Source organism: Pituophis catenifer, unplaced genomic scaffold, assembly GCF_029215685.1.
Source record: "Pituophis catenifer annectens isolate HBS135680 unplaced genomic scaffold, rPitCat1.0.hap2 SCAF_5, whole genome shotgun sequence".
NCBI lineage: Eukaryota > Metazoa > Chordata > Lepidosauria > Squamata > Colubridae > Pituophis > Pituophis catenifer.
Genome location: NW_027256885.1, coordinates 90,939,609 through 90,962,695, shown reverse-complemented (window position 1 = coordinate 90,962,695; position 23,087 = coordinate 90,939,609). Strand labels below are relative to the sequence as shown.

The 23,087-nt window shown below is 44.2% G+C and overlaps 1 protein-coding gene across 2 annotated transcripts; it reads right to left on the bottom strand.

Annotated features, from left to right (window-relative positions):
- Window positions 1-234: 234 nt before the first annotated feature.
- Window positions 235-22,099, bottom strand: KCTD13 (potassium channel tetramerization domain containing 13). Of its 2 annotated transcripts, XM_070944386.1 has the most exons (7): window positions 22,035-22,099; window positions 18,660-18,924; window positions 12,809-12,978; window positions 4,037-4,126; window positions 3,264-3,316; window positions 2,936-3,131; window positions 235-1,782 (listed from the first exon to the last, which is right to left on the bottom strand). In XM_070944386.1, exons 2-7 carry the CDS (start codon window positions 18,916-18,918, stop codon window positions 1,540-1,542), a joined length of 1,011 nt encoding a protein of 336 aa, XP_070800487.1. In that variant the 5' UTR covers window positions 18,919-18,924; window positions 22,035-22,099; the 3' UTR covers window positions 235-1,539. The 2 variants fall into 2 exon arrangements, with proteins under 2 accessions (XP_070800487.1, XP_070800488.1); XM_070944387.1 differs by lacking the exon at window positions 22,035-22,099 and having other exon boundaries at window positions 18,660-18,980.
- Between the last annotated feature and the right edge of the window lie 988 nt (window positions 22,100-23,087).

Below are 23,087 nucleotides of genomic sequence, written 5' to 3'. Positions count from 1 at the left end.
CTACACAGAGAACAGGTAAATGTGGGGTTAGATTTATGCCTTGCTCACTATACCCAGAAACCTCCATTGTAGCATCTGAAATTAAGAAAAGGACAAACCCTCTGTCTTAGACAGATGCTATGAATGAAAGCTGTACGAAATATTCTAGGATAGAGTAGCTGCTTGAGGAATCTCCCCATCCCCTGGAAAAGAGAGAAATAATAGACAACAGATTTCTTTTTTAAAGCAGGAAACTTTATTACAATAATTTAATAGAAAAAAAACTCCACAGTTTAAATAAATGATGCAAATACAAAATTACAATAATTAATTCAAGATAACCTCCTCCAGAGAGGGGAGGATATACTGAAAGAATTTGGGGAGGGGCAGGAAAACTTGAGATAAAACATTAGTTCATTACAATCTCAACTCTCTCCCTAATCCCATTATTAGGCATATCCAAATAGAGTCTATCAAATTACTGGATTAAAGGGCTGCTGGAATGCCCTGTAGTAATTTGCTACATCTAATGTGAAACAGCGTACTATTTCCACAGAAAACAAGGAGTTCAAATATTGTGGTAGGTTGGACAGGGGTGATACAGGATAAAGTATTGTGGTGTTCCAAATAAATTGAGAATTTTCTAACAAACCTTGCATTTGATTGTGTCCAGAAGAATGGGAACATTATATATACAGTATATGCCTACTAAACTAAAGGTGGAAAGCATTTTAAAAGATATGTTGTGAGTGGGTGGAGAGACTTCAGATGAAATTTGGATTCAGTTATATTAGAAGGCAAAGGCAGCATGGAAAGAGCCCACTAAAATCTAGTCTGGAGAATTACAGTTAATGTTATTATCATCTAGATAATATTATCATCTAGATAAGCAACATTAACATGTCTAGACAGCACCTTGTCTTAGACAGCTGAGAAAGAAATGGAAAAATAGATTGACTGGGTACCAAATTGGCAGTCATAAAAAGCGTAAGTCCAAAGTTAAATTGAAATAGGTATTTTGACTTATACATATATATTTGACCTTATATCTATTTTGGTATTAAAAATGTTCTAGGATATAAAGTTTATAGCAGCCTTTAGGGAACCATAAGGCCATCTGTCTAGGGATGGTTAGAATAGAGCTAAATGGGAGTCTCCTTTCTGGAAGGAAAGCAGTCAGTTTAAAGAAGTTGTGAAGAGAGGATCACAATCTTAATCTCTGTACTGTGAGGATTACAAGGCAGACTGATTGGGCTGGCTGGGGAGAGGCGGCCAGATATTAAGACTCAAATCAATAATTAGAACATTCCAGTAAATTATAGGGCAGACCAAGGCCTTTTATTGTCACAACAAAAGTAGGTGAGAAGGGGAAGATGTGCTCAAATTAGTTATAAAGAAATAGGATTTTTTTTAAAAAAAAAATAAAATACCCCAAACAGAAAAGACTTAGAAAGGGCACAAACACCATAGAGGACCTCTTGGGTGAAATATCAAAAGAAAAAAGGTCCTCCTTTGGTACGGAAGAATTGGAGCAATGAGGACCCCAGAAACAAGGCTGGATCAGTCTTTGAAAACAGCCTGGTGGCCATGAGGGCGTTCGTCATGCATAATGTGCCTGCGGACGTGAATGCGCCGGACACGGTGCTCCCGCCCATCTTCGTCATCACCAGCATGGAGGGGGCCTCCACCTCCACCCACAACTCCCCTGGTGGCCTCCAGGAGGGCCCTGTCTGGCACCCGTGGTGTCTCATAGATCAGGATGTTCAGCGTTTCTTCAAAGATCCGGGCTTCGGGAAACTCGACCTGTACACCCAAGGGAAAGCAGGATGAAGCAAGTTTTAAGCTTCACTATGGGATCCCCTGTTCAAACTGGAAGCAATGTAATTAACCTCTAGCAATATGCTCAATACCAGTTGCTGAAGAACACGAACTAGAGGTAACTATTGCCTTGTGTCCTTCCTGTGAGTTTAAGCATCTTGTTAGCTGTCACAAGGACAGAATTCTAGACTAGACAGTCCTCTATTTTAGTCTTCTTACATGTTTAATTGGATTTAGGAAAGGCTATTTTCTTTAAGAGTTTACATTCCCATATGAAGACACCAAAACATACAGGTAGTCCTCAATTTACAACTGTAATTGAGCCTGGAATTACAGTTGCAAGTCATGCTGATTAGGCGGGTCCTATGACTGACTCAGTTTTATGAGGTTTTTTTTTCCTATAGTGGTTGTCCAATGAATCATCACAGTTGTTAAGCAAACCCATTATCCGCAGTGGGCATTGGAAGCAAACATTGGTTTTTGGCAAAAGATGTTGAAACTTGTGGTCATGTGACCGCAGAATGATGCAAATGGCCATAAATGACCTGCTGCTGAATTACCAAAATGCAATCGTGACTGGGGGGGGAGGGGGAGCAGCTGTCAAAACTTTGAATCTGGGTCATAAGTACCTTTTTGGGGGGTTGTTGTAATTGAATGGTCACCAAACGACCGCAAGTCGAGGACTACCTGTACAGGTAGTCCTTACCAACAGTTCACTTAGTGACTGCTCAAAGTTACAACAGCACTGAAAAAAGTGACTTACAACCATTTTTCACACTTATGACTGTTGCAGCATCCCCATGGTCACGTGATCAAGATTCAAACACTTGGCAATTGACTCACATTTATGACAGTTGCAGTGTCCTGGCGTCTTGTGGTCACCTTTTACAACCTTCTGACAAGCAAAGTCAATGGAGAAACCAGATTCACTTAACAACCATGCTACTAATTCGACAACTCCGGTGATTCACTTAACAAACATGGCAAGAAAAGTTGTAAAATGGGGCAAAACTCACTTAACAAATTTCTCACTTAACAACAGAAATGTTGGGCTCAGTTGTGGTCGTACGTTGAGGACTACCTATATTAGAAAATCAAAGCTTCATATTTGGAGGCCTGAGGACTGGCCACACCTTACCTTGGTCTGCTTCTTTTCGGTGGCATAGACAATGGAAGTACAGCAAACTTCCGCAATCTTGCGGCCCTGCCCATAGAATGACCAGCAGCAGATCTCATCCCCAAGAACGTCTTTGATGAAAAGCACTCGTCCGTTGAACCTCAGAGCTAGTTTGTCAAACAGTTCAATATTCTTCAGTAAGTTGTCATCAGAGTTACTTGGGAGGTGGGGGAGAGAGAAAGAAGAAAACAATTGTGTAGATACTACTAAAGAAATGGGACCAGTGGATGACGACTTGGGAGCAATGATCCCAAGGTCATCCTATTTTGACAACAGGACCATAGCTTACCTGGTATAGGAATACTTGTTATTACTTCTGTTATGCAGTAACTTCACCACAGGCTAAAAGGAAGGTGAGAGATATGAATGAATTGAAAACCGCCCACCCCTCTTGCTAAGAGGTATAGCAAAGCAAACTAGACCTTCCCTCATAATAGCCTCCCACCACCAATAGCCTCCCACCTGCCGGTACGCTCCCATAGAGAGGGGCTCCTCCGGGTGCCGTCAGCCAAACAATGCCGACTGGCGGCCCCCAGGGGGAGAGCCTTCTCTGTGGGGGCACCTACTGTCTGGAACGAGCTCCCCCCAGAGATACGGAGGATCCCGGATCTGCGCACCTTCCGCCGCGCCTTAAAGACCTTACTATTTCACCAGGCCGGCCTGGCCTAATTTTCCCCCTCTTTTATAAAAGATTTTTAAAATTTTAAATATCTTTTAGTATTTTATATATTCAATTTTAAATTGGTTTTAAAAGTTTGGGGTTTTAAATTTGTCGGGGCCAAAATTATTTAATTTGATTTTATTCTATTTTTAAATTTTGTATTGTATGTGTTTTTATTGTTTGGCTGTGCACCGCCCTGAGTCCTTCGGGAGTAGGGCGGTATAGAAATCAAATAAATAATAATAATAATAAATAATGGGGGATGGAGAAGACTGTATTTAGAAGAACCCTCACTTGCCTTGATACCATGATATATGAGGACATACATCCAAGACACTTAAGTTTGCCTGATCTCTATGATTTCCTGAGGTAAAACTTGTGTGACTTCTCAGCCTCCTTACCTTGGAACATCTTGAGATGATCTGCTGCTCTTCCTTGGGAGATGTCACCATGGGGATATGGCAGAGAGGGTCACAGGCTTCACTTTTTTGCTAGGAAGGAGAGAAACAGAAATATTTTTCTAGACTATTAATTATTTACAGATTTACTAAACAGATTCATACATCATGCTAAAACATGATTTGTTAATAAAACATAAGTGACAGGGTCCACAACAGCTGTTAAGCCATAAACAATGGCTTAGAAAACATAACCACTGTGTTTGCACAAGTGGGCTCAATTAAAGAAATTGTACCACAGTGCAGAGTAATGTGTAAACCAGTGTTTTTCAAACCTGGCAATTTAAGATGAGTGCACTTCAACTCCCAGAATTCCCTAGCTAGCATTCAAGTTGGGCATTTCTGGGAGTTGAGGTCCACATATCATACAGTTGCCAAGTTTGAAAAAAACTGATGTAAACCAAGTCACTGTATGCTCAAGGAAGATTTAGAACTAAAATTAAAAGCATAGAACAGGCACACCCAACCTCTTGGCTTGCCTAAGCTGCATTAAGTGAAGAGGAATTGTCTTGGGTCACATACAGTATGTCACAGAAGTGAGTACACCCCCTCACATTTTGTAAATATTTAAGTATATCTTTTCATGTGACAACACTGAAGAAATGACACTTGGCTACAATGTAAAGTAGTGAGTATACAGCTTGTATAACAGTGTAAATGTGTTGACCCCTCAAAATAACGCAACACAGCCATTAATGTCTAAACATTAATGGCTGAGGAGTTTTCTATCTAAATTTTTAATTAAATTTTTAAGAGGTTCTGGGGGGGAGGGTTGGATTGGAACTAGGGTTGTGGGTTTGGGGGATAACCCACTGAGGGAGGGACCAGGCCCGGCTGGGGGGCATGGCACGGGAGGCGCAGGGCTCCGGGTCGATGAGGGGGTTAGAGCTTGTAATGATGAGGGCCAGTACATCAGTACTGTGAGTGGGAGGGGCAGATATGGCGGGAGCTGGGGGCCAAACCTGGTTGTGGGAGTGCGCGCCCGCTGTCTTCAAGTGGTGGCGCACTCCGGCCCCCAAGGCTCCTCTCGTTCCCCAGGTAGTCCAGATTCTCAGGGCCCGGACCTGTTATGCAATGCCAGATCCGGAGAGGGCTCGCAACTTGGGGGTCCTCCTGGACCCACAGCTGTCTGTAGAAGAGCACTTGACGGCTGTGGCCAAGAGGGCGTTTTATCAGGTTTATCAAGTTGCGTCCCTTTCTGGATCGGGACTCGTTAAATACGGTCACTCATGCCCTCGTCACTTCCTGCCTGGACTACTGCAATGCTCTCTACATGGGGCTCCCCTTGAGGAGCACCCGGAGGCTCCAGCTGGTCCAGAATGCGGCCGCGCGGGTGGTTATGGGAGCGACGGGGTGCTCCCATGTGACCCCCCTCCTGCTCGAGCTGCACTGGCTCCCGGTGGTCTTCCGGGTGCGCTTCAAGGTTTTGGTTACCACCTTTAGAGCACTCCATGGCTTAGGACCGGGGTATCTACGAGACCGCCTTCTACCACCAGTAGCCTCTCACCGACCAGTACGCTCCCATAGAGAGGGGCTCCTCCGGGTGCCGTCGGCCAAACAATGTCGACTGGCGGCCCCCAGGGGGAGAGCCTTCTCTGTGGGGGCACCCGTCATCTGGAACGAGCTCCCCCCGGAGATACGGAGGATCCCGGACCTGCGCTCTTTCCGCCGAGCCATCAAAACATTTCTTTTCCAGCAGGCCGGCCTGGCCTAACCTCTCTTTTAAACTTTTTTAAAATTTTAAAATTTTAAATTTGTCTTATGAATTTGGGGTGTTTTAAATTTCGTTTTCCGGGCCAATTATTTAATTGTATTTTAATGGTTTTTTAACATTTGTATTATATGTATTTTATTTGGCTGTTCACCGCCCTGAGTCCTTCGGGAGTAAAGCGGTATACAAATTCAATTAATAATAATAATAATAATAATAATAATAATAATAATAATAATAATAATAATAATAATAATAAACCGCTGGCAACAAAAGTGAGTACACCCTTAAGTGATAATGTCCAAATGGGGCCCAAAGTGTCAATATTTTGTGTGGCCACCATTATTTTCCAGCACTGCCTTAACCCTCTTGGGCATAGAGTTCACCAGAGCTTCACAGGATTTTTTTTTTATTATTTTACTTCAAATTTATATACCGCCCTTCTCCCTAGGGACTCAGGGCGGTGTACAGCCAAATAAAAACACATAATAAATACATTAAGAACAGATTAAAAGAAAATATCTCAATTTGGCCCAAAATTTAAAAAGACAAACAAATTTAAAATCATTTAAAAGATTTGTTAGATTTGTCCAGAGGATGCCACTGGAGTCCTCTTCCACTCCTCCATGAGGGCGTCACAGAGCTGCTGGATGTTAGAGACCTTGCGCACCTCCACCTTCCATTTCAGGATGCCCCACAGATGCTCAATAGGGTTTAGGTCTGGAGACATGCTTGGCCAGTCCATCACCTTTACCCTCAGCTTCTTTAGCAAGGCAGTGGTTGTTTTGGAGGTGTGTGTTCTGACCTAGGCTTCCCCAGCAGCACGAAGCCGAGTCCTCGTCCCGATAAACCCCTTTTATTTAATTTACACTGAATTCCTCTCCAGCAAAGTTTTTCCTCTCCCAGTCTTTCAAGATCTTTACCGATCTTTATCAGGCTTGGAGAGTGGCCAGGCTGATATCTTTCAGACGCCGCAATACTTGGCAAGAATGCAGTAATGAACTAATTGTCTCCTGCAAACTCCACTCCCCTTTCGCTCCTCTTTTATTCCCTCTGGGAGGGGCCATTCATCATCCACCTGTGGCCTTACTCTCAAGTCGACCCTTGTTCTTTAGCTGTTCCCTTCGTCTGGCAACTCTGCACATGTGCACACTGGGAACAGGCTCCAGCTGTTCGTCTGCCTCACTGATGTCTGACTCCAAAGGCAGCTGATAACTGGCATACGGCTCTGGCCCCCTCTCTGCCTCCGATGCAGAGCCCTCATCAGAGCCTTCCCCAGACTCCGGGACTGGCCCATGTTCCTCCCCAACCTCCTCACTGTCCGAATCTGCTGCCAGATCCGCTGGCAGGCCACAACAGTGTGTTTGCGGTCGTTATCATGTTGGAATACTGCCCTGCGGCCCAGTCTCTGAAGGGAGGAGATCATGCTCTGCTTCAGTATGTCACAGTACATGTTGGCATTCATGGTTCCCTCAATGAACTGTAGCTCCCCAATGCCGGCAGCACTCATGCAGCCCCAGACCATGACATTCCCACCACCATGCTTGACTGTAGGCAAGACACACTTGTCTTTGTACTCTTCCCCTGGTTGCTGCCACACACTCTTGACACCATCTGAACCAAATAAGTTTATCTTGGTCTCATCAGACCACAGGACATGGTTCCAGGAATCCATGTCCTAAGTCTGCTTGTCTGCAGCAAACCGTTTGCGGGCTTTCTTGTGCATCATCTTTAGAAGAGGCTTCCTTCTGGGAGGATAGCCCTGCAGACCAATTTGATGCAACGTGCAGCGTATGGTCTGAGCATTGACAGGCTGACCCCCCAGTCCTTCAACCTCTGCAGCAATGCTGGCAACACTCATACGTCTATTTCCCAAAGCCAACCTCTGGATATGACGCTGAGCACGGGCACTCAACTTCTTTGGTCAACCATGGCGAGGCCTGTTCTGAGTGGAACCTGTCCTGTTAAACCACTGTTATGGTCTTGGCCACCGTGCTGCAGCTCAGTTTCAGTCTTGGCAATCTTCTTATAGCCTAGGCCATCTTTATGTAGAGCAACAATACATTTTTTCAGATCCTCAGAGAGTTCATTGCCATGAGGTGCCATGTTGAACTTCCAGTGACCAGTATGACAGAGTGAGAGTGATAACACCAAATTTAACACACCTGCTCCCCCTTCACACCTGAGACCTTGTACCACTAACACGTCACATGACACCAGGGAGGGAAAACAGCTACTTGGGCCCCATTTGGACATTATCACTTAGGGGTGTACTCACTTTTGTTGCCAGCGGTTTAGACATTAATGGCTGTGTGTTGTGTTATTTTGAGGGGTCAGCACATTTACACAGTTATACAAGCTGTATACTCACTACTTTACATTGTGTTGTGACCCCGACTCCCGAGCCTGTCCTAACAGAGGAAGAGGACTCAGAAGGTGATGGGGAGGAACTGACAAGGCCTCCCTCTCCAGGACCCTCCTTTCTGGCAATGCCTCAGGTTCCATCCGAAGGCCAGGAGGAACAACCTGGGATGTGCCAGGAGGAAGGCATATCGGAGCACCAATTGATAGGGAGCGAGGAGGATGAATCCTGGCTTGATCCCAGGCAGCGTCGGAGGGAGAAGCGTGCGCAGCAACGGAAGAGGCGTGGGAGGGCCAGAGATTGAGCTGAGTCACGGAGCCACGCCCCACCAGGAATAAAAGTGGGTGGGATTGCTCTTCAGGCTTTGTGACGGACAAAGTTAAACCCTGAAAGTCACATTGTGATCTCTGAAATTCGGCTTGGATATATTTTGGACTGAACATTGACTAAACTCTTGTCTCGTGGATAATTTGTTGCTCCTGGAACAGACTGAAGATAAGTCCTCTTCTGCTTTATTTATTTATTATTTATTTTTTTATTTTTGAATTTGTATACCGCCCTTCTCCCTGAGGACTCAGGGCGGTGAACAGCCAAGTAAAAACATCAAGTACAAATATTAAAATACAATTAAAAAGATATATATAAATTTGGCCCCATTAATTAAAAACGATAAAACAATTAAAAACACTTAAAAAATTAGGCCAGCCCGGCTTGCTGGAAAAAGAAGGTTTTAAGGGCACGGCGGAAGGCACCGAGGTCTTGGATTCTCCTTATTTCTGGGGGCAGCTGATTCCAGAGGGTAGGTGCCCCCACAGAGAAGGCCCTCCCCCTGGGGGTCACCAGTCTACATTGTTTGGCTGATGGCACCCCGAGGAGGCCCTCTCTGTGGGAGTGCACAGGTTGATGGGAGGCCGTCGGTAGCAGCAGGCGGTCTCGAAGATAACTAGGTCCTATGCCATGGAGCACTTTAAAGGTGATAACCAACACCTTGAAGCGCACCCGGAAGACCACTGGGAGCCAGTGCAGCTCACGCAGGAGTGGTGTTATATGGGAGCGCCATGCAGCTCCCGTGACTACCCGCGCGGCCGCATTCTGGACCAGTTGGAGCCTCCGGGTGCCCTTCAAGGGGAGCCTCATGTAGAGAGCGTTGCAGTAGTCCAGGCGAGAGGTGACGAGGGCATGAGTGACTGTGCACAGGGAATCCTGATCAAGAAAGGGTCGCAACTGGCGGATCAGGCGAACCTGACAAAAAGTCCCCCTGGCAACAGCCATCAGATGTTCCTCCAAGGACAGCTGCGTATCCAGGACTCCCCCCAGATTGCGAGCCCTCTCCGACGGGGCCAAAGACTCGCCCCCAATAGTCAGTGATGGAGTCAACTGACTATATCGGGATGCCGGGAACCACAGCCACTCAGTCTTGGAAGGGTTGAGCTTGAGTCTGTTTCTCCCCATCCAGATCCGCACAGCCTCCAGGCACCGGGACATCACTTCAAGGGCATCGTTGGGGTGGCCTGGGGTGGAGATGTACAGCTGGGTGTCATGAGCATACTGGTGGTACTTCACCCCAAAGCCACGGATGATCTCACCCAGCGGCTTCACATAAATGTTGAACAGGAGGGGCGAGAGGACCGACCCCTGAGGCACTCCACATATAAGAGGCCTCGAGGTCGACCTCTGCCCCCCTGCCAACACAAACTGTGACCGGTCTGAGAGAAAGGAGGAGAACCACCGTAACACGGTGCCCCACATCCCCAACTCTTCCAACCGGTGCAGCATGATACCATGGTCAATGGTATCAAAAGTCGCTGAGAGGTCTAACAGGGCCAGAACAGAGGAGCAACCCCTGTCCCAAGCCCTCCAGAGATCATCAACCAACGCGACCAATGCCGTTTCCGTGCTGTGCCCGGGCCTGAAACCCGACTGGAACGGATCTAGATAAGACGTTTCCTCCAGGTACTGAGGAAACTGTCGTGCGACCACACTTATGGGAGTGAAACCTGTCTTGGCAGGCATTCGGCAGTTTGCTGCCAAAACCTTGGTCTGCCAAGAATTCTAATCTGTTTACCTAATAAAAAATTGGCAGGCATGCTTGGTATTACGTTTGCCTGTGTGAGGAAGGGGGACAGAACACATTGTAGCCAAGTGTCATTTCTTCAGTGTTGTCACATGAAAAGATATACTTAAATATTTACAAAATGTGAGGGCGTGTACTCACTTCTGTGACATACTGTATAAAATATATAACTTAGTTAATATACACTGCTCAAAAAAATAAAGAACACAAAAATAAGACATCCTAGATCTGAATGAATGAAATATTCTTAGTAAATACTTTGTTCATTACATAGTTGAATGTGCTGACAACAAAATCACACAAAAATTATCAATGGAAATCAAATTTATCAACCCATGGAGGTCTGGATGTGGAGTTACACTCAAAATTAAAGTGGAAAAAAACACTACAGGCTGATCCAACTTTGATGTAATGTCCTTAAAACAAGTCAAAATGAGGCTCAGTAGTGTGTGTGGCCTCCACGTGCCTGTATGACCTCCCTACAATGCCTGGGCATGCTCCTGATGAGGTGGCGGATGGTCTCCTGAGGGATCTCCTCCCACACCTGGACTAAAGCATCCCCCAACTCCTGGACAGTCTGTGGTGCAACGTGGCGTTGGTGGATGGAGCGAGACATGATGTCCCAGATGTGCTCAATTGGATTCAGGTCTGGGGAACGGGCGGGCCAGTCCATAGCATCAATGCCTTCGTCTTGCAGGAACTGCTGACACACTCCAGCCACATGAGGTCTAGCATTGTCGTGCATTAGGAGGAACCCAGGGCCAACCGCACCAGCATATGGTCTCACAAGGGGTCTGAGGATTTCATCTCGGTACCTAATGGCAGTCAGGCTACCTCTGGCGAGCACATGGAGGGCTGTGCGGCCCCCCAAAGAAATGCCACCCCACACCATTACTGACCCACTGCCAAACCGGTCATGCTGGAGGATGTTGCAGGCAGCAGAACGTTCTCCATGGCGTCTCCAGACCCTGTCACGTCTGTCACATGTGCTCAGTGTGAACCTACTTTCATCTGTGAAGAGCACAGGGTGCCAGTGGCGAAGTTGCCAATCTTGGTGTTCTCTGGCAAATGCCAAACGTCCTGCACAGTGTTGGGCTGTAAGCACAACCCCCACCTGTGGACGTCGGGCCCTCATACCACCCTCATGGAGTCTGTTTCTGACCGTTTGAGCAGCCACATGCACATTTGTGGCCCTCTGGAGGTCATTTTGCAGGGCTATGGCAGTGCTCCTCCTGTCCCTCCTTGCACAAAGGCGGAGGTAGCGGTCCTGATGCTGGGTTGTTGCCCTCCTACGGCCTCCTCCACGTCTCGAGATGTACTGGCCTGTCTCCTGGTAGCGCCTCCATGCTCTGGACACTACGCTGACAGACACAGCAAACCTTCTTGCCACAGCTCGCATTGATGTGCCATCCTGGATGAGCTGCACTACCTGAGCCACTTGTGTGGGTTGTAGACTCCGTCTCATGCTACCACTAGAGTGACAGCACCGCCAGCATTCAAAAGTGACCAAACCATCAGCCAGAAAGCATAGGAACTGAGAAGTGGTCTGTGGTCACCACCTGCAGAACCACTCCTTTATTGGGGATGTCTTGCTAACTGCCTATGCTTTCCACCTGTTGTCTATTCCATTTGCACAACAGCATGTGAAATTGTCAATCAGTGTTGCTACCTAAGTGGACAGTTTGATTTCACAGAAGTGTGACTGACTTGGAGTTACATTGTGTTGTTTAAGTGTTCCCTTTATTTTTTTGAGCAGTGTATATAAATGGACATAATCTTAAAAGTTTATGATCTTGTTGGGCTGCATTACTAGCTGTCCAGGACTGCATATGGCTTGTGGGCTTGGACACATCTGGCATAGAGTCTAACAGAAATTTAAAAAGGAAACTGCAAGTAACACTTGAAAATATGCTTTTCTAATCTGAAGTCAGTTCTCCTTCATAGATACTCAATATAAACATATACAAAAATGGGAGAAAATATGTAATATGAATGTAGGTATCCATGCTTTTCATGTAATATCTAGGGAGTTCTTTCTCCCTTTTTTTTGGTAATGCAATTTAAATGACCCAAAACTGAATGGAAAAGAATATGGAAAGAAAAGGATGATTAAAGAACCAATTTCTATACCTTTTACATAACTCGTAAAATGTCTCCCTTTACCCTTTTTTCATTTTAACCACAATTCTATGAAGTAGGTAAGGCTGAGACAGTAGTATTAACTCAAAGTCAACCAGGGTGCTTCCATGACTAAAGGGGGAACCTCTCAGGTAGCACCTTCCTCACTATAGCAGCCCAGCTCTCAGGCTGAAAGAAGACTGGCTCAAAGTCACCCAGTGAGCTTCTAGGACCAAGGATGGACTAGAAGTTGGATCTCCAACTCCAATAGCGGAACCATTACATCACCCTCTGTATTGTTGCAAGTGAGACGATAATGGCTGGATGATGCTAGAAGGCAGATCTAGACAGACAGGACAGATCCTGCTTTCCTCTTGTCATCTCTTCTAAGGAGTGTGAGACTCAAGGAAGTCATTGGGCCTTCTAATTTCTCAGCCCAGCCACCCTCACCTGTAATGCAAACTGGCAGTCCTCAACCAAGCCTTGGATCAAATAGTATCGGGCTTCACACAACATTTCCTCCAGCTCCCGCTGGGACTCTGGAAGTGATACTGAGCCATCTCGCAAATAATTCAGAATAGTTCCAAAATGGCAGCCGCTTCGGTCAATCAAGATCCAACCTGGAAAAGCAGTTAATTTCAGTCCCTGAGTTAAAGATGCTGTAGACCAGGGTTTCCCAATCTTGGCAACTTTAAGATATATGGACTTCGACTTCCAGTTGGCACCGCAGGCTCCGTGGACAGTCATTTATGACCGCCAGCCCTGCATCTCCGTAAAAGCCGCTTTGACAGCGCAAATCGGCTGTCTAGCGGCTAAAAAACTCTCCTTCGGGAAAAGAAGGAGAGGAGAGCCGGTGGGCGAGAGTAGAGCCCCCCGAAAGTCCTCTGGATCATTTCCAGAGGCTTGGAGGGTGAGAGCTCCTCAGTCAGCCCGCCAAGAAGCTCCGGAGCCAGGACGACTCTGCAAAAGCAGGGCGAGAAGCCGCGATCCGATCCTGCTTTTAAAAGTGAGTTTGATTGATCCCAAGCGCAGGCAGAGCGGAAAACAGGAGAACAAGCCTTAAAAGTACAGAGCTTAACTCCAAAGTTACTTTGTTTCAATTTGAATCTTGAGCTGGAGGCGGAAGATGGAGTCTTTGTTAGGGCTTTGAAAGTAAAAGCCAAAAACGAAAGTGCTTGAGAACTTTGCGCTGGGAGAGTGGATTAGCTGCTTATTAACTGCTGGGAACTGAGAGTGCGGAGGGAAGAGAAAAAAAAAACTACTCTGTCTGGCAAATTAGAGACTATAAACTAACATCTTTAAGGACTTTGTTGCTTTTAAAGAAAAGAGGGGGGGGGAAAGAAAAAAAAAAGACTTCTAGACAAGTGAAACCAGGAGTTGTTAAAGGAGGGGGAGGCTCTCCAGTTGTGTCAGTGGTGACACAGAAAGCACAACTTCTGGCTGATACACAGAGCCAGACCCAGAGTCAAGATGCAGCACTTAATGATTTTAAGGAAGCTATGAAAGAAGCCATGAATAATCAAGCAACAGCAATGAGAGAAGCAATGAACAATTTAACATTACTTGTTGAAGGGAAATTTAAGAAAATTGAGGAAGACATAAGCGCGATCAAGGGAGCAGTTGCAAAGGAGCACGATAAAATAAGAGATGATATTGTTTTTGCTGTATCAGGACTCTCAAACCTTGTTATTCAGCTTGATGGGAAAGTTGAAGAAATTAATGAAGCCAACTTAAATTTGGAAAGCAAAATGGGTGATGTCATGACTAGAACAGAGAAAGTGGATGATGAATTGGTAATGTTACAATACAGATCTATGGAGTTTGCTTTGAGATTGAGAGGCCTGAAGGAAAATAGCAAAGAAAATTTAAAAGACATTTGTGCTGATGCTATTGCGGAGATAATTAAAGGAAGACCAGAAGATGTGGCAATCCAAATTGATTATCAGACCAAAAATATTTGATAAATTCAAGATTAGGTACAAATTTTGTGGCATCAGCGCCAGAGAAGAAAAATGGATTAGTCATATATGTAAGGAAAGGACTATCAGCTAATCTAATTGAGGCAGATGATCAAGGAAGATATATTGCAATTGAATTATTGACAGTCTGGAAAAATGCTTCTTATTGGAATATATGCCCCTAACCAGCAACAAGACAAGTTTTATAAATTTTTATTGGAATGGAGTAATTGATACGCAGAAAGATAAAAAAAGCTTATCAAAGACTTCAGCACGTGCAAAACTACCTAAATCTTTTTTTGATATGATGGAAGATATAGAACTGAGAGATATCTGGAGAGAACGTAACCTGGAGGAAAAAGATTTTACTTTTTTTTCTGATAGACACCAATCCTTCTCCAGGATTGATTTTATACTAATCACAAATGATTTTATTTCCAGGGTGAAGAAGACGAAGATATGTCCAAGAACTTTAACTGATCATAGTCCGGTCTGGATTGAATTTGAACAGGAGAGGGGAGAAAGGAGGTCTTGGAGGTTGAATGAAAACTTATTTAGATATGAAGAAAATGTAAAGGAGCTTAAAAAACAAATGAGAGATTTTTTTGTTATTAACATGAACAAGGGTACTCCTATGGAAATGGTCTGGGATGCTAGTAAGGCCTATATGAGGGGTATCTTAATACATATGAATAATAAATATAGACTAAAACAACAAAAGAAGCGTAAAGAGATAGAGGAAGAAATAAAAAAGAAAGAACAATTACTTATATCTAATCCAGGAGATAAGAAAGTAAAAGAAACAATAAATATACTACAAGGGCAATTTAATAGGTTAATGGCTGATCAGGTGGCAACTAGTTTACAATATGCTAAACATAATACATTTTGTAATTCCAATAAACCAGGTAGGTGGTTGGCCTACATGTTGAGGAAAAAACAGAAAGCACGAGTCATTAGTAAGATAGAATATAGAGGTAAGGAAGTTTACCAACAGAATATGATTAAAAAGGCTTTTTTGGAATTTTATACAAAGTTATATGCTAGGGACTCAATACAAGGTATAGATATAGATAGATATTTAAAGGAAGGGAATATTTTGGAATTAACGTTGGAACAGAAGGAAGGATTGAATCAACCAATAACTTCTGAGGAGATTGTTGCGGCAATTAAACAGTTAAAAATAGGGAAAGCTCCAGGAACAGATGGACTAACAGCTGTTTATTATAAGAACCTACAGCTTGAAATGGTAGAGCCGCTTAGAACTCTATTTTGTAAAATTCAATCAGGGGGAGGAGTTCCACCCTCTTGGAGAACAGCTTTTTTTTCATTGATTCCAAAGGAAGATCAAAACTGTATTAAACCTGAAAATTTCAGGCCAATTTCACTTTTGAACACGGATTATAAAATTTTTGCTAAGATACTAGCGAATAGATTAATGCCAGTTATGCAACAAGTTATTCACAATGACCAATCAGGTTTTATAAAAGGGAGACAGATGAAATATAATGTTAGGCAAATTATAAACTTATTGGAATATTTGGAGAAAAATAATCAGGTCCCTGCAGCGTTTATATTCGTGGATGCAGAGAAAGCATTTGATCGATTGAACTGGCAATTTCTGTTTAAAATAATAGAAAAAATGCACTTTGGGGAGTATTTCATACATTCAATTAGAGCAATATATCAGGAACAAACAGCACAAATAATAATTAATGGAGGTTTAACAGATGTGTTTAAAATTGAGAAAGGTACAAGGCAGGGCTGTCCCTTGTCGCCATTGTTGTTTATTTTAACTTTAGAAGTTTTGTTGAATAAGCTACGTGATTCTGACAAAATAAAAGGAATTGTAATTAGACAGCAGGATTATAGACTAAGAGCGTTTGCAGATGACCTGGTTCTTACTTTATCTCAACCTATAGAAGCGGCTCCCTATATGTTGGATATAGTAGCTCAATATGGTAAAGTATCTGGATTTAAAGTAAATCTACACAAGACAAAGATGATAACTAAAAATTTATCTATAACTCAAAGAGAAGAGTTAGGGAGGATAATGGGGTTTGAAGTAGTTAAAAAGGTTAAGTATTTAGGAGTATATATTGCAGCCTCAAATACGAAATTGTATAAAAATAATTATGAAACTCTTTGGCAAAAAGTACAGAAAGAAATGGAAAAATGGAAAAAGTTACAACTATCACTACTGGGAAGGATAGCAGCAATAAAAATGAATGTACTACCTAGGTTTTTATTTTTGTTCCAAATGATACCAGTGCTTAAAAAAGATGGAAATCTGATGGAATGGCAGAAAGGGGTTAATACTTTCATCTGGGCTGGGAAGAAACCAAGAGTGAAACTGAAAATTATGCAGGATATACGTGAGAGAGGAGGTCTTAAAATACCTAATTTAAGATTGTATTATGAAGCAGCAGCTTTATCACAAATTAGTGATTGGTTTAACTTAACTGAAGAAAGAATGTTAAACATAGAAGGTTATGATTTGTTATATGGATGGCATGCTTATTTGTTGTATGAAAAAAAGTGGATAAAGTGTTTAAGGGTCATATACTCAGAAATGCATTGTTGAGGGTTTGGAAAAAGTACCAATATAAGCTGAACTATAAGATACCTATATGGGCAAATCCCAGACATGCAATAGAAAATATAAGTATAGAGCAAAAAATAGAGGTGATTACCTATAAAGAGCTTCTTCTTTTGGAAAGGGGTAAGTTGCAACTGAAATCTCTAGATGAATTAAAAGAAGAAGGGATAATTTATACTTGGTTTCAGTATGGTCAGCTTCAAGCTAGATGGAGGGAGGATCAAAAAATTGGGGTTATGCAAAATGAGGAAAATTTGGTGAAACAGATTAGAGATCAAAGTCAGATGCATATTAAAAGGTTGTATAATGCATTACTGGAAATAGACTCAGAAACAGAATTGGTTAAGGATTGTATGATAAAATGGGCACAAAACTTTCAGGAACCAGTGATGATGGAAACGTGGGAAAAGATTTGGGTCAGAAATGTTAAATTTACGCAAGCACAAAATTTGAGAGAGAATTTTTATAAAATGTTTTATAGATGGCGCTTAGATCCTAAAAAATTATCATGTATGTACTCGAACTTGCAAGCTAAATGTTGGAGATGTGAATGTAATGATGCAACCTATTATCATATATGGTGGACCTGTAAGAAAATCAAGGCATTTTGGATAAAAATTTGGTGGGTGATGCAGATTGTACAGTTTCAGAGACTAAATTGATTTTGAACTTAATATCAGCAGCTAGGCTGCTGGTAGCTCAATATTGGAAGAAGGACTCTTTGCCTACTATTGAAGAGTGGATATTGAAAGTAACAAACCTAGCAGAAATGGCGAAAATCTCGGCGTATTTGAAGGACCACACGCAAGAAAGATATGTATCGGAATGGAGAAGATGGATTGATTATATTCAAAATAAGTATCAGACAAGAAAATATCAAATAGCTTATGAATGAATGTTAGTATTAGAAGTATTTGGTTATCTGTAGTGGAGTTAAGGTTTCAGGGGGGGAGGCAGTACTTTGAGGATAAGTAGATTAATCTAGTTTATGTTTGATTAAATGAAATACCTTGTATTTTGCTCTGGGAAGTCGGGGGGGAGGGTGGGATGAAGGGGGGGGAAGGGTGGGGGGAATATGGGGGGGAAAAATTTTGTATTTCTTTTTTGTAAAACTTTTCAATTAAAAAAAAAAAGATATATGGACTTCAACTCCCAGAATTCAACAGCCAGCCATGTAGGCTGGGGAATTCTAGGAATTGAAGTCCACAGGTCTTCAACGTTGTCAAGGCTGAAAATCCTTGTTATAGAGTGAAGAATCTACTTAGATGACCTCCCCACTCTAAAATGGCTTAGAGGGGAAGATACAGTTGTTATTATTTGCACTGATACAAGATTGTGTTGATGCTAGAAGAACAAGTTCTTCTTTGAATTAATTCTGGGCTTACAATGTACTTTATATCTCAAAAAAGAAAATGTAACAACCTTAGACCTAACAGAATCATTTTTATGAATCTACTTTGGATGTTATGCCTTGGCAAGTGGCAGCATTTAGTTGACCTTGTCTGGCCTGGTTAATACTTGGATGGGACATCTCCAGGAAGTATCAAGCATGGCTGGCTGGGGAATTCTGGGAGTCGAAGTCCACACCTCTTAAAAGTTGCTGAGGTTAGAAAAGCCCACTCTAAAATAGGTCACCCTGAAATTTTCCAAGGGCTACCTTAGATGAATCCCCAACACAATCTCCCATCATGCAGAAAATCCCATTTCTAGCTGTGAGAGAGATGGGTCAAGCTGAGACTCATACCTTCACTATCTGTGAGGACTTCCATTCGGCCACTGAACATGGCCTTGAGCATGGTATCTTGCTTGGTCAGAGTCTGCATGGTGGTGTAATGCAGAGATCCTCCCACATTCAGCTTGACGTACTTGCTGCTGGGGTTCAGGGGCTTGAGATCCAAAGTCACCTCGGTTTCCCCACCCCTGCCATCCTGTCGGTGCTGGGTTGGGACCAGCGGAGCACAATTCTGGGGTAGGGATGGATCTGTTGTGGCCTCAGCTGACATAGCCACCTACAGAAAAGAGAAACTGAGCGATGAAACCTTCCAACAGCAGATTTCCTGCACGGAGCATTAGCTGAAGCATTTGGGAATCCTTTTTTGACTTTCTCTAAAAGGCAGTCGATTTTTGTTTGTTTTTAAAGAAGAAAGAAGATGCAGCCTTGGAACTCTGTTAATCTGTGTGTTTTTTTTTAAATTCTCCCGGCAAATTTATTTCCAGTATTATTTGGCTAAATGTCTCCCTGCAGCTCTGCCATTCATTATCACCTCCCCCCTTTATATGTACCCTCTGCAAGAAAAACTGGATTCATTCCATAACGGAGGTAGCAGCAATGTATACCATTCAAGCTTATGGGATCTGTTTTCCCATAAATAGTGATATTTTGAAGAAAAGAGGGAGCACAAAAGGATGTTAACCGATCGATACACAGTCTGTAATTATTTGGAATCATATTTTTATGTTTTATTTTTGTTTTAAAATAAAATCTTTGTGAAAAAAAAAAGCTTATGGGATCTGTTTTATAGGTTACTAACTGGAGTCAAACAGGAAGTAATCCCTTTCGCTAAGAGTTCACAAACAGAATGATTGAGGTGACACATCACACTACTATGCCATATACTGTGTTTCCCTGAAAATAAGACAGGGTCTTATTTTCTTTTGACCCCCCCCCCCAAATAAGGGCTTTTATTTTATTTAGACTTCTATACCGCTTCATAGTGCTTTACAGCCCTCTCTAAGCGGTTTACAAAGTTAGCATATAGCATATTGCATTAGCATATTGCCCCCAACAATCTGGGTCCTCATAATAAAGCTTGGCCTTATTATCAGGGGTCTTATTATTTTGGGGGTGCAGGAGGCGGCGAGCATGGGACTGGATGTCCCGTCGCTGCCGTCGCCTCCCCTCCTTGTTCTTCACGCCGGCCGAACGGCCCAACACGTCCCACCCAGTGGTGGGTTTCTCCTGGTTCGCACCGGTTCACAAGAACCGGTAGTAAAAATTTGTAGCAGTTCGGAGAACCGGTAATAACATTGGCTGCCCACGCCAATCGTCGCTCGCTTCCCCACCCACCTCATCAGAGGCTTTTTTTTTTACTTTTAAAAGCATTTTTTTACAACCTCTTCAGCCGAAAAAATGCTTTTAAAAGTAAAAAAAAAGCCTCTGATGATTGCGCGGCTCAGCTGGGATCGTCAAAGGCTTTTAAAAGCATTTTCTTTTTGCAACCTCTTCAGCCGAAGAGGCTGTGAGAAAAAAAATGCCTTTAAACGCCTCTGGCGATCCCAGCTGAGTTCCTGATCCTCAGAGGCTTCTAAAAGCATTTTTTTCTGCAACCTCTTAAGGTTGTAGAAAAGATGCTTTTAAAAGTAAAAAAAAAAGTTGGCCACACCCAGTCACATTACCCCCCACCAAGCCACACCCACAAAGTAAGCCACGCCCACAGAACCGGTAGTAAAAAAATTTAGAACCCACCCCTCGTCCCACCCCACCCCAATGGCAACAGCTGCTTCCCTTCCCTGTTGTCTCTTTATCAAGAGGGGTGGCAGGTGGGGTGGGGGAGAAGTGAGACATGTGGAGCAAGACTTGGCTCCCCTTGCCACCCCTCTCGATAAAGAGATGGCGGGGAAGGGAAGCAGCCAGGCTGCTGTTGCCATTGGGGTGGGACATGTTGGGCTGCTTGGCTGGTGCGAAGAACAGGGAGAGGAGGGCATGTCCTCCCCTTCCCCCCCCCGGCCTCGCCTCCTCAACTCATTTTGGTTGCGCAGCAAGCAACCAGCGGAAATGGCAGGACCGGCTGTGCATGCGTGTAAGTAGTTGGTGGGGGGGTCTTATTTGTAAGTGATGTTTAGTCACCATATCTAAACAACTCAAGGCAAAGCACAAATGCACTAACCAGACATACGCTCAAACCAAGAACTAGTGATCAGTACCAGAATCTACCCCATCAATCTTTTCACACACAAATCCCATTCTTGCTCTCCCCCCCACCCCGGAATTTAACTGAAAGGAACTGCCTTTAGGTTTCAAGAGTGATTGAGCCACCTTCCCACCCAAGCGGTTGCCTCCAAGAGATGCTGGCACTGAATGGCCACAATCCACCTAGTTATACTGATTGTCAGACATTACAGGAGTTGGTCCAGTATGTTCATAGTGCACCAATCGGTGAGGGGGTGGGAAGATATTAGAAGATGGGGTCCACCCAGAGATCTACTAGCACATTCCAACCTACCTTCTGCTTCTGTGTGACACTCCACACACCTGGCACTACTAATAGCAAACAATGGGTTTGCCTTCAACTGTGCGTTAACTGGTCTTTGCCCCAACAAACATCCCTGCCCAGTGGGATCATTTCCTCGTACTGCCTGGCTCCACCCTGCTGCCCTTGTGCCCAGCCCTTGTACTCCCCAGATGTTACTGTATTCATTTTCCTGCCTGCCCACCACCAGGCTGTCTTTATTCACTCTTGCATTATTTATTATTACTGTTATTTTCTTGACTGGGACCAGAGGTGGGTTTCAGCAGGTTCTGACCAGTTCTGGAGAACCGGTAGCGGAAATTTTGAGTAGTTTGGAGAACCGGTAAATACCACTTCTGACTGGCCCCGCCCCCATCTATTCTCTGCCTCCCAAGTCCCAGCTGATCGGGAGGAAATGGGGATTTTGCAGTATCCTTCCCCTGCCATGCCCACCAAGCCACACCCACAGAACCGGTAGTAAAAAAATTTTAAACCCACCACTGACTGGGACCTTGGGGTGTGCCTACATGTGAGAAAAACAGAATATTAATACATATTGGAAGTAAGTGAAAGCTTCGGCTATGGACAAGTCCATTTTCCAAGTCTAACTCCTATTTAAATCCTCCGAGCGCCAGGATCTCCCTTTCTCCAACCTTTTCCCCTGCATTGGCCCCACGACAGCTTGCCTCTCCTATGGAGGCTTCCTTTCCACTCAGGGCGAGAAATCTTGGGTGCAATTCCCGGGCCATCCCTAGATGGCAGCAAATAATTGAGGTTCTTTATGCTCCTTTGCTGCCATCTAGTGGTAGGTCTGGTTTCTGCAGCCCAGATCCGGCATCCTTTTCCTGCCGCACTCCGACCTCGCCCACTCCATCCCCTGATCCACTCACCTCCCCCACGGGAGCAGGGTGGGCTCAAGCCAGGTCCCTCCCCTTCAGCCTGGGCAACAGCTCCGCAGGATGCCTCGACCCAAGAGAAAGAGGACCGGAGTTTGGGTGCGTATGCTCCCAAACGCTCCGACGCAGCCCCCCAACCCTCATGGAACAGTTACTCTATATACAGTACCCGCCTGCTTAAAACGAGACAGAGGCGGGTTGACTTTCTTTACTTCACCCTCCCGCGGGTGGCTGTAAAGCTGCGCCTGCGCAGACAGTGAAATCACGTCCGCAGTGAAGGGTCAAAGAAGGCGTGATGGAAGACTAAATCAATCGAGGTTGCTGGGGGCGCATGCGCAGGCGGTAGCGTTGAGCCGCCCGTGGTATTAACGCGATCAGCGGGGTGGGACCCGCCTCTGCATCTGGGCGGTGCCGCTCCTGTCTTTTTCATTAGGCAACAGGAGGGGAGGGGAAGGCGGGTCTTATTCTGACCCTGGACTGATTTTTATAGGTTATGTGAAACTAAGTCAACATTTGAGTAATTGTACTTGCGCACATAATTTTTGGTTTCTCCGGCTGGCTTTGGTAAATTATGGCTGGGGCCACGCAGAACGAATTTAATGACACCCCCCCCAACAGATTTAATCTGTGGAGGTCATTGCATTTTGGGATGCCTACACATTATCTGTATTTTGTATGATCTAGATCAGTGGTTCTCAACCTTCCTAATGCCGTGACCCTTTAATACAGTTCCTCATGTTGTGGTGACCCCCAACCAGGCGTGGGTTCTAATTTTTTTTACTACCGGTTCTGTGGGCGTGGCTTACTTTGTGGGCGTGGCTTGGAGGTCATGTGACTGGGTGGGCGTGGCTAGCTGGTCATGTGACCGGGTGGCCATGGCTATGTGTATAGGGACTACTCAGAGGGCTGAAAAAAGTCATTTCTGACAGGTCCTCGCACTTTTGACTGGTCCTCACACTTATGACTGGTCATCATTTATGCCCATTGTAGCATTCTTAACAACCATGTCACTCATTTCACAACTGCTTCTCTTCACCATGGTGACAA

Coding starts and splice junctions, on each gene's coding strand:
- KCTD13 (XM_070944386.1), bottom strand. CDS start 18,918: ATGTCAGCTGAGGCCACAACAGATCCATCCCTACCCCAGAATTGTGCT. Junction 4,127..12,808: donor ACTGCCAGTTTGCATTACAG/GTGAGGGTGGCT, acceptor TCTCCTTCCTAG/CAAAAAAGTGAAGCCTGTGA. Junction 1,783..2,935: donor CCGAAAAGAAGCAGACCAAG/GTAAGGTGTGGC, acceptor TTGGGTGTACAG/GTCGAGTTTCCCGAAGCCCG.